The sequence below is a fragment of the Oryctolagus cuniculus genome, chromosome 2 (assembly GCF_964237555.1).
Source record: "Oryctolagus cuniculus chromosome 2, mOryCun1.1, whole genome shotgun sequence".
Lineage (NCBI taxonomy): Eukaryota > Metazoa > Chordata > Mammalia > Lagomorpha > Leporidae > Oryctolagus > Oryctolagus cuniculus.
The window spans coordinates 4,899,477-4,915,902 of record NC_091433.1 but is presented as its reverse complement, the minus strand read 5'-3'; the positions used below and the strand labels follow the sequence as shown (position 1 = coordinate 4,915,902).

The 16,426-nt window shown below is 55.2% G+C and overlaps 1 protein-coding gene across 1 annotated transcript in view; it reads right to left on the bottom strand.

Moving 5' to 3' along the window:
• Positions 1-1,852: 1,852 nt before the first annotated feature.
• Positions 1,853-16,426, bottom strand: part of OTOP1 (otopetrin 1) — a 32,462-nt gene continuing 17,888 nt past the window's right edge. Inside the window, exons 3-6 of the mRNA XM_051829829.2 lie at positions 12,329-12,387; positions 7,424-7,554; positions 4,834-5,750; positions 1,853-2,889 (exon numbers count right to left, since the gene is read on the bottom strand). Coding sequence (XP_051685789.2) covers positions 2,719-2,889; positions 4,834-5,750; positions 7,424-7,554; positions 12,329-12,387 — 1,278 coding nt within the window. The 3' untranslated portion in view covers positions 1,853-2,718. The remainder of the gene's footprint in view (positions 2,890-4,833; positions 5,751-7,423; positions 7,555-12,328; positions 12,388-16,426) is intronic.

Below are 16,426 nucleotides of genomic sequence, written 5' to 3'. Positions count from 1 at the left end.
TGCCTCCAGCGGGGCAGCCCAGCCACGGCCGCCACTCACCCCTCGCGGTTCAGAGGCAGAAGCCCACGAGTGGGATGTTAGCATGGATGGGCCATGGCAACTGGGTGGCAGAGAGAGGGTCCCCACCTCGTGACCTCATGACAGCCCACGGCCTCACCTGCAGTACCATCAGTGGGTGCCTTTGGGGGTTCAGTCTCTAACACATGAACTCTGGGGGACTCAGCAGAGCCTAGGCATCAGGATTGTTCAGCCGGTTTCAAAGCATCATATTAACGGCCCCACCAGCCACACCCCGTGCTGCCCCGTCTCCCACGCAGCTCTGTTCTCGGGGCCTGTCCACTCAGAGACACGCAGTCCTGGCCCTGTCCCCTTCACTCGTGGGAAGTGCCCCGATGGGAGACTGGGGTGTACTCCCTCTCCTCGGCAGACATGATGCCGCTGCCCAATGCTGCAGGGACCATCCCTGGACACATGAGAGTTCTCCAAGGAGCAGAACCAGCAGCTCTGGGGAAGGGGAGTCCCTGGCCCCATGCCATCACCGGCCGGTCCCCAGTCTGGGTTGACCAGCTGACTCTCCCATCGCGTCCCCGGGTCCTGTGCCTTTGGGTCAGACCAACAGGAAGCTGTGTCTCATTACCGCTTTCAAATCTGCTTCCAGATTCAAAAGGCTCAGCAGTGCCTGGGTCTGCGCTGGGGGAGGCCGGACGCTCAGGGCTGGCGGGTGACAGCCGCTCGCTGAAACGCCGACCTGAGACCACGGGTCTGCTCCAGGCTGCGTCTTGGGCTCACCCCTGGGACACTCTGAGCCCCGCCAGACTGAGCTGACTTTTCCAAGCTGGGACTGGTGGTGCCATGCATGTGTCCACACAACATCATCGCAGCCTCGACCCATAGTGTCCAGCATTCTTATGGTGATGGCAGAGCCCTGGGCCCGCAGGCTGCACTGGTGTGTGGGGGTGAGATGAGCATCAGCCAAAAAGGAGGAAGCAGCAGCCCCCCAGCCACAGCACAACACACTCCAGAGGGCAATGATCGGTGGGCACAGAGATGTTCATCGCGGTGTTGTTTATAAGGGCCACCCAAGTGACCAGTATCAGGGCCTGGCACAGCCATCCCCACGTGTCGTTGAGGGATGCACGCTGTGGGTCACGTGGGCTCGTGTGTTCTGCAGAAGCTTCTAGAAGGGATTCGGCCTGAGAAACCTGCTGAGGTGTAGTTCCCTGGACCTTGCTGTAGACTGAGCAGGACCCCCGGGAGGGCCGGAAGGGTGGGCCTAGGACATCAGTGAGGACTCTGGGGTGTGAAGACAGAGAGCAAGCCACAGGCAAATTCAGGACTGGGGGAACCGCCCCAGTGTGTGTGCAGGGAGGGGTTCCCCAAACTGCAGCGATTCCCTGGGGCAGAAGGTTCGCCAGCCCACGAGGGCCAGGGCGCCCCCTAGTGGCGAACGTCAAGAAGGTCGGCACACACCCCGGGTTCCTCCACGAGGACAAGACCCCACCTTGAGAGCCCACAGAACACACGGTTTTCCTTCATTTTGGGTCCAGGGGGCCATTTAAAGGTGTTTTTTTTTTTCAAAATAACATGAAGCATTTTATGCTATGTGAAATAAAATAAATAAAATTTAAAAAATAGAATAATAAAAAATAAAAATAAATAAATAAAATAATAAAATAAAATAAGCTTCTTGTCCCTCTGCCTGTTTACAATTGGAATCATTCCACAAAAAACAAACACAGATGAGCCTGAGAGAGGAAGGGGGCCGTCATCTCGCGTGTCCTCAGAACACTCGATCCCATCGCCTGCACCGGCAGTATTTAGACTCTGATGTAAAATGTTCACAGCAAGAAAACCAATTTTATTATGATTTTAAAATAGCTATGGAAGAACTTGGGCGTGCTGACTTTGATCATATGTCTTAAAGAATCAACTCCAAATGTAGGAAATATTTTACAGAAGTGGTTGATTTTACAGTCAAAAGTTACAAACATTCAAAACCCAGTAATAGGAAAGTAAGTTAATTATGATGCGTGCACGTGATGGACTACAACAAAGCTAGAAGATGCTATCGATAAAGGTTGAGAGTGTGTGGGCCATATTGCTAAGCGGGAGAAAATGGATGCAACATTGAATTTATTGCGACCCGTCTCGTGTGTCGATCACAATGCAAAGAATCCATGCACCAACGTGATCAAAGGTAAAACCTGCCCGATTCCCAGGTAGGGAAGATGTCTTCGCACAAATCTCCATCCCGATGAGAACAGTGACACCGTTCAAAGCCGGGTCCACTCGGAAACTAAGTGTAAGCCACCAAGACTGTGTCCGCGTGCACTGGCCCTGTGGAGGTGACATTCAGGACGGGTGGCCATGCAGGCGATCGGGAAAGGCTGTGTCACACGGTGAATTACAAACAGGAGAAGCTTTTGATGAAAGACAGACTGGATTTTTTTTTTCCAACCCAGCACCCCATGCTTCTAAACCAGCGGGTCTCGCTGAGATGGAGAAAAAACAGTTTGATTAGAATGAACTGGCCAGGGACACAGCCGCACCCCAGTCTGGCTCTGCCCTGCCCACACTCCCCGTGCCACCCAGAGGAGACAGGGCCAGTGCAGACAAAAGGGGCTTTTGTCGGGTGCTGTTTGCCTGACCCGGCCACTCCCAGGTGGCTCCCATGATGCTGTCTCGTTGGCTCACCCTCGGGTCTCACGTCCACCCCGGCTATATCTTACAATAGACCTCAAAGAGGGAGGCAGCCGCGTGCATGCGGTAGAAGATGGAAAAGGGCATGGCCAGGTTCACCACAATGATCCAGGGCTCGAAGCCAAAGACGGTTTCCTCCAAGCCGTTGTCGTACTCGGGCCGGCAGCCAAAGGCAGGAGGGATCCAGAGCTGCGGGAAAGAAGAAGGCGCCGTCACCCCGAGCAGCTTCCTGGCGCCTCCTGGAGGCCCCACGCCAATGCCAGGCACTGCCAGGGTGGACGCGGATTCCCCCACCAACCAAGCTGCACCTGTCGGGGTGGTGGGAGGCTGCACAGCACTCCCCCTCTCCACGGACGCCATGGAACCCAGGAGCCCTCCGTGAGCCTCTCTCTGCCCCGCCACCTCTCCTTGCAGTCAGTCCTGAGTCCATGCGCCCCCACAGCCCTGAGCAGACTCAGTCTTCTCATCTGTGAGATGGGAACACTAACACCCGAGATGAAGACCAAACAGAGCTCAGCTTGCAAAGCCTGGAGCAATAGCCTATTATGTTGGTCGTTCAGGGAACCTAAGAAACTTTGCGCTCCATTCTCACTCCCTCCCCTGCCACCGTTCCTTCCGCTGTCCACATTCTCCTGGGCTCTCTTCCCACTGCACGCATCCACACCTCCCCACCGTCCTGTCCGGTGGCAGGCAGCCTCTCTGGGACAACCTCAGTGATGCCAGCACCTGGAACCATGCCCTTGTGCAGTCCCCTCCCTGGGCCATGAGCCACGCTCCATGACGCACTTCTAACAGCAGAATAAGGCAAAGCCACGCCCTCTCAGAGTAGCTGGACATGGCACGTGGCGTCCCGAGGCCCCGCAGCCAGCCTTCCAAGTCACTGGACGTGAAAGCTACCAGGCTGCTACAGCCCAGACTTGGAGATTGCCTCGGGTCATTTCTGCCATGTCTGAGCCCACCAGATTCGAGGATGGGGTCGAGGAGGGAGAATTCACAGCCCCCTTAGCACATGGGGGTCTAGATCTCAGGGCAGGGGCCCCACCTTCCCCTCCTCCCTCCCATGCCTGGGGGAGTCGCGGAACACGGGGAGGGAAAGACAGAGCGTCCTTTGCCAGGGCCCAGACCCTGGGCCTGGCTTCCGTTCCCAACACAGCACCAGACGCCCCTGGAGTCCAGGGTTTCCCATGGAGCTGTTTGTGTGCAAGCCGGTCCAAAACCACAAACCATGGGCTTCATGTGGCCATCAAAAAAAAAAAAAAAAGCAAAGGAAAAGTGGGGATTTTCAGATGTTGCTGAAGAGGTCTGTTGAAATCAGGGGTGTGGACAAAAGGCATGGGCTTGAGGGACTTGTAGAAGTCACTCCCAAGCCAGTGCCATGGCTCACGTGGTTAATCCTCCGCCTGCAGCACCGGCATCCCACACGGGCACCGGTTCGAGTCCTGGCTGCTCCACTTCCGACCCAGCTCCCTGCTAATGGCCTGGGAAAGCAGTGGAGAATGGCCTAAGTGCTTGGGCCCCTGCACCCACGTGAGAGACTCAGATGGAGGGCCTGGCTCCTGGCTTCAGTCTGGCCCAGCCCTGGCCATTGCCGCTATTTGGGGAATGAACCAACAGATAGAAGATTCTCTATCTATCTATCTATCTATCTATCTATCTATCTATCTATCTCCCTCTCTCTCCAGGTTTCCTCTGTAACTGCAGGGGCTCAGTGCAGAGGAGGGTCTGTCTGGGGCCAGATTCCGCCAGTTCTCCTCCCTGCAGAGCGCCCCCTACCGCCCAGGAGACCTACAGCAAGGGTCAGATATGCTGGGCCGACCCAAGGCGCTTCTGACTGCAGATGGCCCTGCCCAGTCATTTGGCCTTAGGGAGGCCTAGAGAGAGGCCCCAGGTCGTCCTCCGTGAGTGGCTCTGCGGAACACACAAGGGTGCTTCAAAAAGCCCGTGGAACATGGAAGGAGGGGCGAAGCAGTTTTGAAACCCACGCATAGCTGCTTCGTCGTCTGCATCCTCCACGAGTTTTCTGAATGCCCAGCCTCATCCTCCGAGGCTTTGTGACAGCTGCCTCCATTCCCTATCTGCAAAGGGCGCGGAACGCAGTTTTGAAAGCGCTCAGGAGCGCGAGATGTGGGTTACCGCGATGTTGCAGAGGAACAGGAAGGCGGCGATGTTTCTCAGCGCTCTCCTCTTGGATTCGCCCTGCAGGCAGAGGGGGCTGCAGGCCGCCCGGCTCCCCTCTCCCTCTGCTTTGCCGCCGGCTTCTCGCAGGCACGCGCTGCCATTGGCCGCAGGTGGCCTGTCCCCGTCCTGGGGAGCCGCGTCCCCGGCCACACCTCCGCTGCCCTGGAGACCGGAAGGAGGGAGAGTGGTGGTGTCGCCGCCGCACACGGTGACCACGCGAAGCGTCTGGATGTTCTCGGAGAGCGTCTCGGGCTCCCGGTGGATGGATTCGATGATGAAGAGGTTCTGGATATACTTCTCGGCGATCACCAGGATGGAGTAGGGCAGGTTGTACCAGGTGTAGGGGGGGCAGGTGTCGGCACAGACGATGGCCAGGATGGAGCCCCAGGAGATGAGCCAGGAGCCAGAGGCGGTGCCCACCAGGAGGTCCGCGTCCAGTTTGCGGGCCGGGTTTTTGGACTCATCCAGCGACGTCTCATCTGTCCTGTACAGCCAGATGCCCACCAGCCCGGCAGCCCCCATGAACAGGAGCAGGGTGATGGCATAGAGGTAGAACATGATGAGCGCCGACTCGCTCTTGGTTTTGGAGCGCCCGATGCGGACCAGATACACCACCACCACCCCGATGGTGGCGGCCAGCGCCGTGAGGCCCAGGGCGGAGCCCACCACGACCCCGTGAAACCTGAACCGTATCTGCGGGGGCTGGTGGCTGTCGACTCTGCGGCCGACGTTCTTCCAGAGGACGTAGAGCACGGTGGAGGCCAGGATCTGGTACTCGATGTTGAAGGGGTACAGATAGTAGATCCCGGAGGAGACGGCCGAGCAGAAGGCCTGGGGGGTGCAGTTGCACTGCGGGGTGTGGTCGTCTAGAACTAGGGGAGAGCAGAGCCCCGCCGGGGGGGAGAGGGTGTTAGTGCATGGAGGGGAGAGGTGGGGGAGCTCAGAGAAGTGTGTCCCGGGGTGCAGGCTGGGGTCTTCCCACCACACTGAGGCTGTGCCGGGGCTCATTCTCGTGTATCCAATGATGCTCGGCCAGACGGACCCCTCCATGTCCCCAAGCCCATCTAATCCACACACTGAGTGGTCAAGGGGAAAACTACTTGGCAACACATCGGTGTTCACACGAGACTGTGCAACACGAGAGAAGAGAGGATGGCTCCGTTTCTGTAAAACATCCATGCATGGCGACAGGCAGGTAGACAGGGAAGAGTCTGGAAGGGCATCAACCTAAGACGCGGACGATGGTTCTCCCTGGGCAGCAAAGCCCACGTGACTTCGATTGTCTTCTACACCTCCTTCCCCTGTTCCTTCTCATTTTCTCTGTGAGAATGATTTGTGTGTGTGAGTTTTTAATGATTCTTTCAAAAAAATACTCTGTGCGGGAAATGCCTCCTGTAGTTAGCAGGAAAGCATCGTCACAGCACCCGGCTCGGGCCCCGGCCTCTGTACCTGAGCAAGGGAGGCCCAGAGACGTTGGCTGGCTCCCAGGGTCACACAGCTGGTGGGTGCCAGGGACAAGGCCAACCCTGGAGGCATCCACTTTGCCCTGCCCCAACGTGGCCCTCAGCCCCAGTGTTCTGAGCAACACGGGGTTGATTCTAAATGCTAAAGAACTCAGAAGGAAATACAAAGATGAGCGGTACAAGGCCAGCGCCACAGCTCACTAGGCTAATCCTCCACCTAGTGGTGCCGGCACACCGGGTTCTAGTCCCGGTCGGGACGCTGGATTCTGTCCCGGTTGCCCCTCTTCCAGGCCAGCTCTCTGCTGTGGCCCCGGAAGGTAGTGGAGGATGGCCCAAGTGCTTAGGCCCTGCACCCCATGGGAGACCAGGAGAAGCACCTGGCTCCTGCCTTCGGATCAGCGTGGTGCACTGGCCGCCGCGGCAGCCATTGGAGGGTGAACCAACGGCAAAGGAAGACCTTTCTCTCTGTCTCTCTCTCTCACTATCCACTCTGCCTGTCAAAAAAAAAAAAAAAAAAAAAAAAAAAAAAAAAAAAAAAAAAAAAAAAGATGAGTGGTACAGGCTCTCGAACAGGAGCAAGGGGCAAGAAAAGTGGGCCAAAACGGTGAGCCAAGTACAGAGAAACAAAGCCTTCCAGTGAGCCGCAACTCACCACCACCTACCATTTGGATTTCTCTGGATTGTTCCAAAGTCACGCTCTTAGCAGAAGGCACTGGGGCTGTGGGGGCTTCATTAAAAACACAAACAGAAGCAACCACCAAGCTCCCATCGTTGGAAACAATGACATTTCTTTTTCTGGCAAACTGGACTCTGAGAACCAGCCCCCAAGTGCCAAGCCGGGGGTCACACGGGGCCCTGAACCCTGCCATTAAGCTCACACAGCCTGCTCTCGCGGGCAGGAGGCGGGCCAGAGGCGGGCGCGGGCAGGTGTGGCAGCTTTGCAACAACAGAGGCTTGTCTGCTGGGTGGACTCGGGGGCACCCGCAGGCCTCTGGCTCCTGCCCCCGCGTCTCGGAACATTCTGGTATAGGCAGGGTCCCCAGAGTGTCCCGAGTGGCGGGAGAGCGCCTGGCGCCACTCACCCATGGTCACGTTCCCGAAGCCCAGAGTGATGAGCCGCTCCTTGTGCTGGTTCAGCTGGTGCTTGGACTCGGTCAGCACGCTGTTGGCCCAGAGCAGCAGGTTGGTGCATACTGAGTGGATGACCCCAAACCTGGAAGCAAGAGACCCGGCTCCAGGGGGGCCCTGGGAAAGCCCCAAGCCCCAGGCAGTGGGACAGACAGGTCTCACACACACACGCACATATGCATGCGCACATACATGCACACACGCACATACATACACACATGTGCCTGCACACACATGCGTGCACACGCACACACGCACATACATGCACACACGCAGCTACATGCACACACGCACGTGCATGCACACATGTGCACATACATGCACACGCACACGTGCATGCACACGCCTCCTTCTCAGCTGCCATCCTGGCTCCACCGGGCAGCTCCGGTGCTGGCTGGGTGTGACCCTGAGAGGCAGCTCCTTGCGACCTCCCAAAACCGCAGAGCCTGGCCCTTCTGCCTTCACCGTGCACCTGCTCGAACCCAACCCACGCCCAACAGGACTTTGAAGAGGCTGACCTTGGAAACAGGGCTACAGGGATGAGAACTGGCTGGCGGAAAGCGAGCAACCAACCCCACCCCCCACCCCCTACTTCCTAGGGCGAAGGCAGAGACTAGTGAGGGGAGGGGGGAATGAAAGAGCAATGTCGAGGGGCACACCCAGCTCTCCGCTCTCTGCCTCGCCGCCAAAACTAAAACTGGCCGGAGACTGTGCAGCTCAGCATGGCCACGCAGTCCAGTCAGGTGCAGCATATGGGGCATGCCCAAAAAGCCCTTGCTTTCTGAATGAAAGAGATGAGAATGAGGGAAGTCTGTGAGGAGCGAGGCTGCCATAGGATCGCTGTCTGTTCCAAGTTCTCCACGGCCTCCCTGCACCTGTGGGCCGCGGGCGGCGTCAGGGCATCAGCTGTGAGCCTTGCAGGTAGCAGTGCAGTAAATATCAGTGATGTGGGAGACGCACTACTTAGAGCTGTCTGAGGAGGCGGCCCCTCCGACCCTGGAGTGCGGAAGCCCAGGGGGAGCCCGCTCCCTCTCTGTCTCACCAAGAGGCTGCTTGTCCTCGCGTCCTGCCTACAGGGAAATGGTGCAGCTGCGGCCTTAGCCCTGACCACGCCCCCCTGAGTCCAACTGCAGCTGGCCCCTGTGGAGCTCCCGTGAGCCACCCCGTGCAAGACCTTTCCTCGTTGGAACCCCGGCCGCCGGAGGCCGCTGTGCGGGCGCGACTGGGAAGGACAGAGAACCCCGGGCGGGGCGTCTGTGCCTGGGGCTCTGCCCACCTGCTGCCCCTCGTGCTGCCTGCCCCGCGGCACCGGCCGCCCTCTATAGAACCGCTCACAAAGCAGACAGTGCTGTTTGCCTCCCACCGGCTGGCTTTTCTCTGACTCATAATGCGCTCGGGTCCCCTTTATCCTCTCCTTTCTCCCGGCCCAAAAGGCATTGTCGCACTCCCGGCCTCGCCCACAGCTGCAAACCGCTCTCCCTGCCGGCTGGCGATCTCCTGTCCCCGTGGTCTGGACACGGCCCTGCACGCCACGGGCAGGCTTCCCTCCCCACGCCAGGAACATTCTCATGCCCGTAAACCCAGACCACGAGGAAGGCACGGCTTCCTGAGCTGCTCCTGGTCTCGAGACGTTAGAGCCTGTGTCTCTCTCAACTCAACCTTTGGGGAAAGAAAAGCACTCAACCACCGAGGGGCAGTACTCAGAAGAGAGCAGTTACGCCTGTGGGTGGCAAGTTTGCAAGCCTTAGGAGAGCCTGGTGGGAGGGCAGGGTAGCGATAGGGAGTGGTGGGGACGGCAGAAAACGGAGGGACCAGACCCAGCTAGAGAGAGCAACCCCGACTCAGCTCCAGTTCCCTGTGGCCACGCATGTTTGGGGTTGCCTAATATTCCACTTTTTCTAGAGCAATCAAAGTCTAAAATCTAAAGGTGGTAATTCAAAAATGTTGTACAGTTTTCCCCCAGAAGCAAAGCAGGGGGAATGGAGATAAATCGGTATCTAGCTCAAGTCGCTCCCCCTCCCGCCTCGTCTCGCATGTCAGCCAGCAAGGCCAGGGCGTGACCAGGTGCTCAGATAACAGCTTCTGGAGATAAACGCCCGGATGTGCGGCCCAGGGCCCCGCAGCCTGATGAAAAGAGAGCGCAGCGTGCAGATGGGAGCCACCTGTGTGATTTCACATTCTCTAGTGGCCACATCAAAAATGACAGTAAAAAAGGAAGAGGTGACAACAGTTCTAGTAATATTTTGTGAAGCCCCAAATATCTAATTGTTACGTCAACAAAGAATCAACACCAAAAACAAAAATTCATAGAATATTTTCTATTTTGTTTGGGGCACCAACAGCAGCCGTCAGTTGGAACTGATCACGTGCTCTGTAGCCACGTGTGCCCGGGGGGCTGCAGGACTGGGTAGCACAGAGCTGCAGGCAAAGGCAGCTACCCGTCTGCTCAGAAGGAATTAGCCCGAAGGGTCCTGAGGCCGCGACCGAAGAAGCGACCGAAGCAGACCCTTCCGGCGCTGCAGTGGCCGTCAGTGTCAGGGTCCCACAGAGCTGCGCCCAAGCAAGCTTCCTAACCCCGGGCACTTGCTAGCCTGCTCCGTGCCTCGGCTAAACGGGGCTCACAGTCCTGCTACTGTCCCCAGCCCCAGGGGGCTGTCAGGAGAGGGACCTGCATAAGCAGCCCGTGTGCCAGGAAGTGCTTTGTAAGTCAGCACCGGCACCGGCACCGGCACCGGGCAGCCGGGAGTGCTCGCTCGGTGATGCACGCCCCGCTCCGTGCCCGTTTGCTGAGAACGGCAAAGCCTTTATCCCACCAGAGCCACTCTCGGGAGTTCAACCCAAGAAAACAACCGGAGACGTTCATCACCGGACAGCAGACGTTCAGAACAGCAGCAGAGACGGTCAGGCAAATCAGGTGCCTGACAAGTGGATGTGAGAGACCCAGGTGTGTCCCGTGCCCCCAGCTCCGTCCCCAGTGTGGCTGAATCTGGAGAGTCAAGGAGGACATGGGGGTCACGCAGGTCACGTGGGCGGGGCTCGGAGCCCCCAGAACAGGTGTCCTTCCAGGAAAAGGAAGGGACCCAGATCTGTGCGTGCCGGGTGGGGACACAGCCACGCACAGGCCAGGAGGACAGCCCTCCCCAGCCACCAGTCTGATCTTGGACTGAGAGCCTCAATTTCCCCATCTCTAGTCGCTCTTCCTCCTCTTATAAAGGCGCAAATCCCCCATGGGGCCCACCCTCCTGACCCAGCTAAACCCAAGCACTTCCTGTAGGCCTTGCCCCCAAACACATCCCACTGGGGCTCGGCCTCACGTGGGAGCCTGGGGGAGGGGCATCAACACTGGGGCCGTCCCAGTGCAGCCTGGTGACGCGTAACCCCCACCCTGGGCCGACCCGCTTCGTCCCGGGAAAGAACGATTCCTAAGGAGTAGCACTGTGGAGCGAGCGAAGGGGAGCCTGCAGCCTGGAGCGAAACCCACAGGCCTTGGCCTGGAGCGGCGAGCAGAGCCAGGCTCCCAGGCGGAGGAGGAGCGGGCAACCCGCACGCACACACGCCGCTCACACCCAGCGCCCGTGGGGACAGGGCTGGACTGAGAACCGGGCTCCTCGCTGGCGCGCTGGCAACCTGGGGCAGGCTCACACTGCTGGAGCCTGCAGCCTCGGCCATGTAGTGCAGGGGGAATCACCCCCCACACCCCCACCCCCGCCCCGGCTGGTGTGCGGGGTGGAAGTTACCAGCTTCGGTGTCTGGGGTCGGGGACCTCACGTGTCCCCTCCCCCAATCCTGGAAAGGACAGCCCCTTCCCCTCTCAGCAAGAGGGGGGGCTCTTGTATAAGTAAGTCTGGGGTTAAAGATCACTGCCAAGGGGCCAGCGCTGTGGTGAAGCAGGTAAAGCCACTGCCTGCAGTGCTGGCATCCCATGTGGGCACCTGTTCAAGTCCTGGCTGCTCCACTTCCAATCCAGCTCCCTTTTAATGGCCTGGGATCTTAAAAAAAAAAAAAATTGCCAAGGCCACCACTGGGACCTCACAGAGGACAGCACAGGTGGCCCAGGGCCAGCTCCAGGACGCCAGCCACACAGCGCGGGATACCTTGGCCTCATCCCCGCCTGTCTCCAGCAGTGTGGGAACTCAGCAGGCCCTCGAGAGATGCCCGAGTGCCTACTGATGAGGCTGCTTCCTGCACCATCAAGTTGATGAGACCCATTTCTAATTAAGTAGGCTCTTGGGCGAGTTCTAAGCAGTGCCATGGATAAACCAATCTTTAAATATCAGCTGTCACCTTGAATGGTGCTGGAAGCTTCCGGTTGCTCATGGGGAACTGATGTGATGGGGGATTTTTTTCTCTCAAAGCAAGCAGTGACACCTGACTTGTGCGTCTGTGCACACCGTGCCTTCCCACGCCTTGCATTTGGGCTGCACATCCCGTCATCCACGGATTCTGTCCCACGGTGCTCACCATCGCCGAGACAGCAGTGGACAGAGATAACAATGGAGCCGGCTGGTACGAAGGCCTTACCATGCTCCAGGCACAAGCTGCAGGCTCTACGGCAGTTGCCTCGTCCAGTCCTCGGAGGCAGGCTACATCAGTACCCCCATTCTACGGGTGAGAAAACTGAGGTTGGGAAGGCAAAGTGCCTAACACGGCAGAGTGAAAGCTTCCAGCCTGCCCCATCGTGCTTCCCTGGCTTTCTCCAGGAAGGGGCTGAGAGCGGGAGGTCTCCCTGGCACGAGTGACATCTTTGAGGACTGGAGGGGCTCAGGTCTTATAACTCAAGCAGCATGGCAGTGGTGCACTTTGTGTGTTCAAACAAACTCCAGATTCGACACAGAAAGCCACCGTCCCCAGTGTTTTACCTTTCCAGTGTTTTGAAAGACTGGATAATATCCTTTGCATGCCCCCAGAGAAAATAGACCTAGACAGAAATAAAGGAAGAAAAGAAACGTGCATCAGTGGGAAGCCCAGCATTGCACCTGCACACTTGAGAAGCTGTAAAACTTGAAAGTGAAGGGAAACACTGGGACCTCAGTGACTCCACTGAGAAGCAAGTGGTTGGCTGTCCTCACCCTGAGCGGCACTGCCCCTCCCCACTGGGCCGCGATCCAGAAGCAGATGGTGAGAAACAGCGAGTTCTCCCTGTTCCGAAGGAAGCAGTGCTGTGATTGATTGAGGAGGTCTGCTGAAGGATGGGGTGCTGTGATCGATTGAGGATGTCTGCTACAGGATCGGGTGTAGGGGTGATAGCCTGCCTGGCATGAAACCCTGTAACCTGTTTATATCACATATGCATCCAAAGACTATTCATGGATAAATTAAGCCAAATGTTGATTGCTTTAAATGCAGAATAGAATTAATTCTATCTGATCTTTTCTTTCACTCTTTTGTGTCAGAGGGAGCCCCAGAAAAATCATGGAAAATGCACATTATCTTGAGATTCCATTTCTCTGTGAACATTCGGAGATCCTTGGGCGTGTTCCCAGACCCCTGGCCAATGGTCACGAGCAGCCACACAGGGAAGGGGTAGAGGGCACAGACGCTGGTGACAGGTCCGTGTGCAAACCCTGGCTCCGTAAGGCGATGGAGAAGTCGGAGCCTGTCTGCTTCTGCTCTGCTGTCTGTGAGCTGGGGGTGGTACAGGCGCCTCCCCAGGGAAGGCTCTGGGAGCAGTGAAATGAGCTGATGCGCGAACAGGACCTGGTGCCTGTGACGTCCTGCACCGTCAGCTCGCCCGCCGACTCTGCCAAGCACTCTGTGCGCCAGGCGGCACTGGAGCTACAGAAACTTTCCGGATTTTGTTTTGGACAAGAACGCGGACTGAGCGTCCCGCATTGCCGAATGCCTCTGGAAGCTTTACAAGCGTGTCCTATTTAACCTTTATTCTGCACATGAGTTAGAAAAAGCAAACCAGACAAAGCAAGGCACACATATTACCATCTCCATGTTGTTTTGCCTAATATTTACTATCTTGCCCAGGAGAGACTTTTAGGGCATAACTCTCCCAGAAACCTTCCACAATTAAAAAATGGCCTGGGAGGCCAGCCCTCTGCTGTGGCCAGGGAGTGCAGTGGAGGATGGCCCAGGTGCTTGGGCCCTGCACCCCATGGGAGACCAGGAAAAGCACCTGGCTCCTGGCTCCTGCCATCGGATCAGCGAGTTGCGCCAGCCGCAGCGCGCTGGCCGCGGCGGCCATTGGAGGGTGAACCAACGGCAAAGGAAGACCTTTCTCTCTGTCTCTCTCTCTCACTGTCCACTCTGCCTGTCAAAAATTTACCCAAAGGAATTTAAATTGGCAAACAAAAAAGCGGTCTGCACCCTAATGTTTATTGCAGCTCAATTCACAATAGCTAAGACCTGGAACCAACCTAAATGCCCATCAACGATAGACTGGATAAAGAAATTATGGGATATGTACTCTTTAGAATACTATACCGCAGTAAGAAACAACGAAATCCAGTCATTTGCAACAAAATGGAGGAATCTGGAACACATCATGCTGAGTGAAATAAGCCAGTCCCAAAGGGACAAATACCATATGTTCTCCCTGATCGGTGACGACTGACTGAACACCAAGAGGGAAACCTGTTGGAGTGAGGTGGACACTATGGGAAATGGTGGCTTGATCAGCATAGCCCTGACTGTTAATGAACAACTTAATACATTATCCCTCTTAGTAGTTTTTTTTATCTGTTCTACTTAATATGACTGGTTTAGATCTGTAATTGATGCACAGTTATTCTTAAGTGTTGAAAATTAACTGAAATGTGATCCCTGTTGAACATGGTGGTGGGAATGGGAGAGGGAAGAGATGTATAATTTGGGACATGCTCAGGCTGACTTGCCCCAAGTGGTGGAGTTGGAAGCATACCAGGGGATTCCAATTCAATCCCATCGAGGTGGCATGTACCAATGCCATCTCACTGTTCCAGGTGATCAGTTTCAGTTCACAGTTGGTCATGGTGAAGGGACTGGGAGTCAAAGGGAACACATAGACAAGTCTAGTACCTGCTAACGCTAACCGATGGAGTAAATAAAGGGGAGATTGATCCAACATGGGAAGTGAGATACTCAGCAGACTCATAGAATGGCAGATGTCCTAAATAGCACTCTGGCCTCAGAATCAGCCCTAAAGGCATTCGGAGCTGGCTGAAAAGCTCATGAGAGTATTTCAGGCATGGAAAGCCAAGACACTCTGGCAAAAGATCTCTGCGAGTGAGATCCCAGTGGAAAGAACAGGTCATCAAAGAAGGAGGTACCTTTCTCCGAAGGGAGGAGAGAACCTCCACTTTGACTATGACCTTGTCTAAACAAGATAAGAGTCGGAGAACTCAGAGGGCTTCCATAGCCTTGGAAACTCATGACTGGAGCATAGGGAGATTACTGATGCCATAGACAGGAGTGTCAATTGGTAAAGTCAACAACAGGAGTCACTGTGCACTTACTCCTCATGTAGGATCTCTATCCTTAATGTGCTGTACATTGAGATTTAATGCTATAACGAGTACTCAAACAATATATTTCACTTTGTGTTTCTATGGGGGTGCAAACTGTTGAAATCCTTACTTAATGCATACTAAACTGATCCTCTGTAAAAAAAAAAAAAAAAAGAAAAGAAAAAAAAAAGAAAAGAAAAAAAAAAAAAAAAGAAATTATCAATTCCCAACTTGACTCTCACTGGGATTAAACATGACAATAGGTCTGCTCTGATTTCATCATCATTTAAAAAAATCATCTATTATTTTTCACTTTATGTTTCTGTGTGGGAGCAAACTGTTGAAAACCATACTTAATGTATACTAAGCTGATCTTCTGTATATTAAGATAATCGAAAATGAATCATGATGTGAATGGAAGGGGAGAGGGAGTGGGAAAGGGGAGGGTTGTGGGTGGGAGGGACGGTATGGGGGGGAAGCCATTGTAATCCATAAGTCGTACTTTGGAAAATTATATGCATTAAATAAAAGTTTAAAAAAAAAAAAAAAAAAAAAAGAGATAAAAAATGGCCTGGGAAAAGCAGCAAAAGATGACCCAAATGTCTGGGCCCCTGCCACCTGCATGGGAGACCTGGATGAAGCTCCTGGCTCCTGGCTCCTGGCTCCTGGCTCCTGGCTCCTGACTTCAGCTTGGCCCGGCCCTGGCCAGTGCAGCCATGTGGGGAGTGAACCAGCAGATGGAAGACCTCTATCTATCTATGTCTCTCCCTCTCTCTGCAACTCTACCTTTTCAAATAAATAAATTTTTTTTAAAAAGCAGACAGCAGTGACCCTTGCAAACAGTGATGTTCAGCCCAACAGTAGAACAGTCGAGGAAATTAGTATTTACCCATGAGTTGTAAATTAGGCAGCCATGTAATGGTGCTTTTTATACAGACTATACAGCAGCACAAAAGGTTTAGGATTCTTTAAATAAAAAACTTGGAATAGAAAATCCTGCATCTTCTGTGTAAAACATCGACAAGAATAGGGGGAATACAGAAGGACCAAAAAAATGCCGATTTGCACTAAAAGGTGTATTTTTCTCCCCTCCCACTTTTTTTCAGGCGTGTTATACTGTGTGTGTGTGTGTGTGTGCATGTGTGTTAGAATTACCGTGTGCAATACCACTTCTGGGTATGCACCCAAAACAACCACAAGCAGGTTAGATGCTGGGCACCCTGCTCACCGCAGCACCGTTCCCCAGAGGCAGGAAGTGGCAGAGACCCCCGTGCCCACTGACGGATGAGCGGATGGACAGAGGTGGCGTGCACCTGCAGGGGAACAGTGCCCAGCCTTGAAAAGGAAGGGAATTCTCACACAGTTACGAAGCTTGGACATCAAACCTTGTGACCCAAGTCAATCGGAGAAGGATGGTTCTGCATGTTTCCACGTGTATGAGACACCTGGGTCAAGTTCGTAGTGACAGCAAGCAGCATGGTGGTTGCCAGAGGGTGGGACAGAGGGAAATGCAGAGCTGTGGTT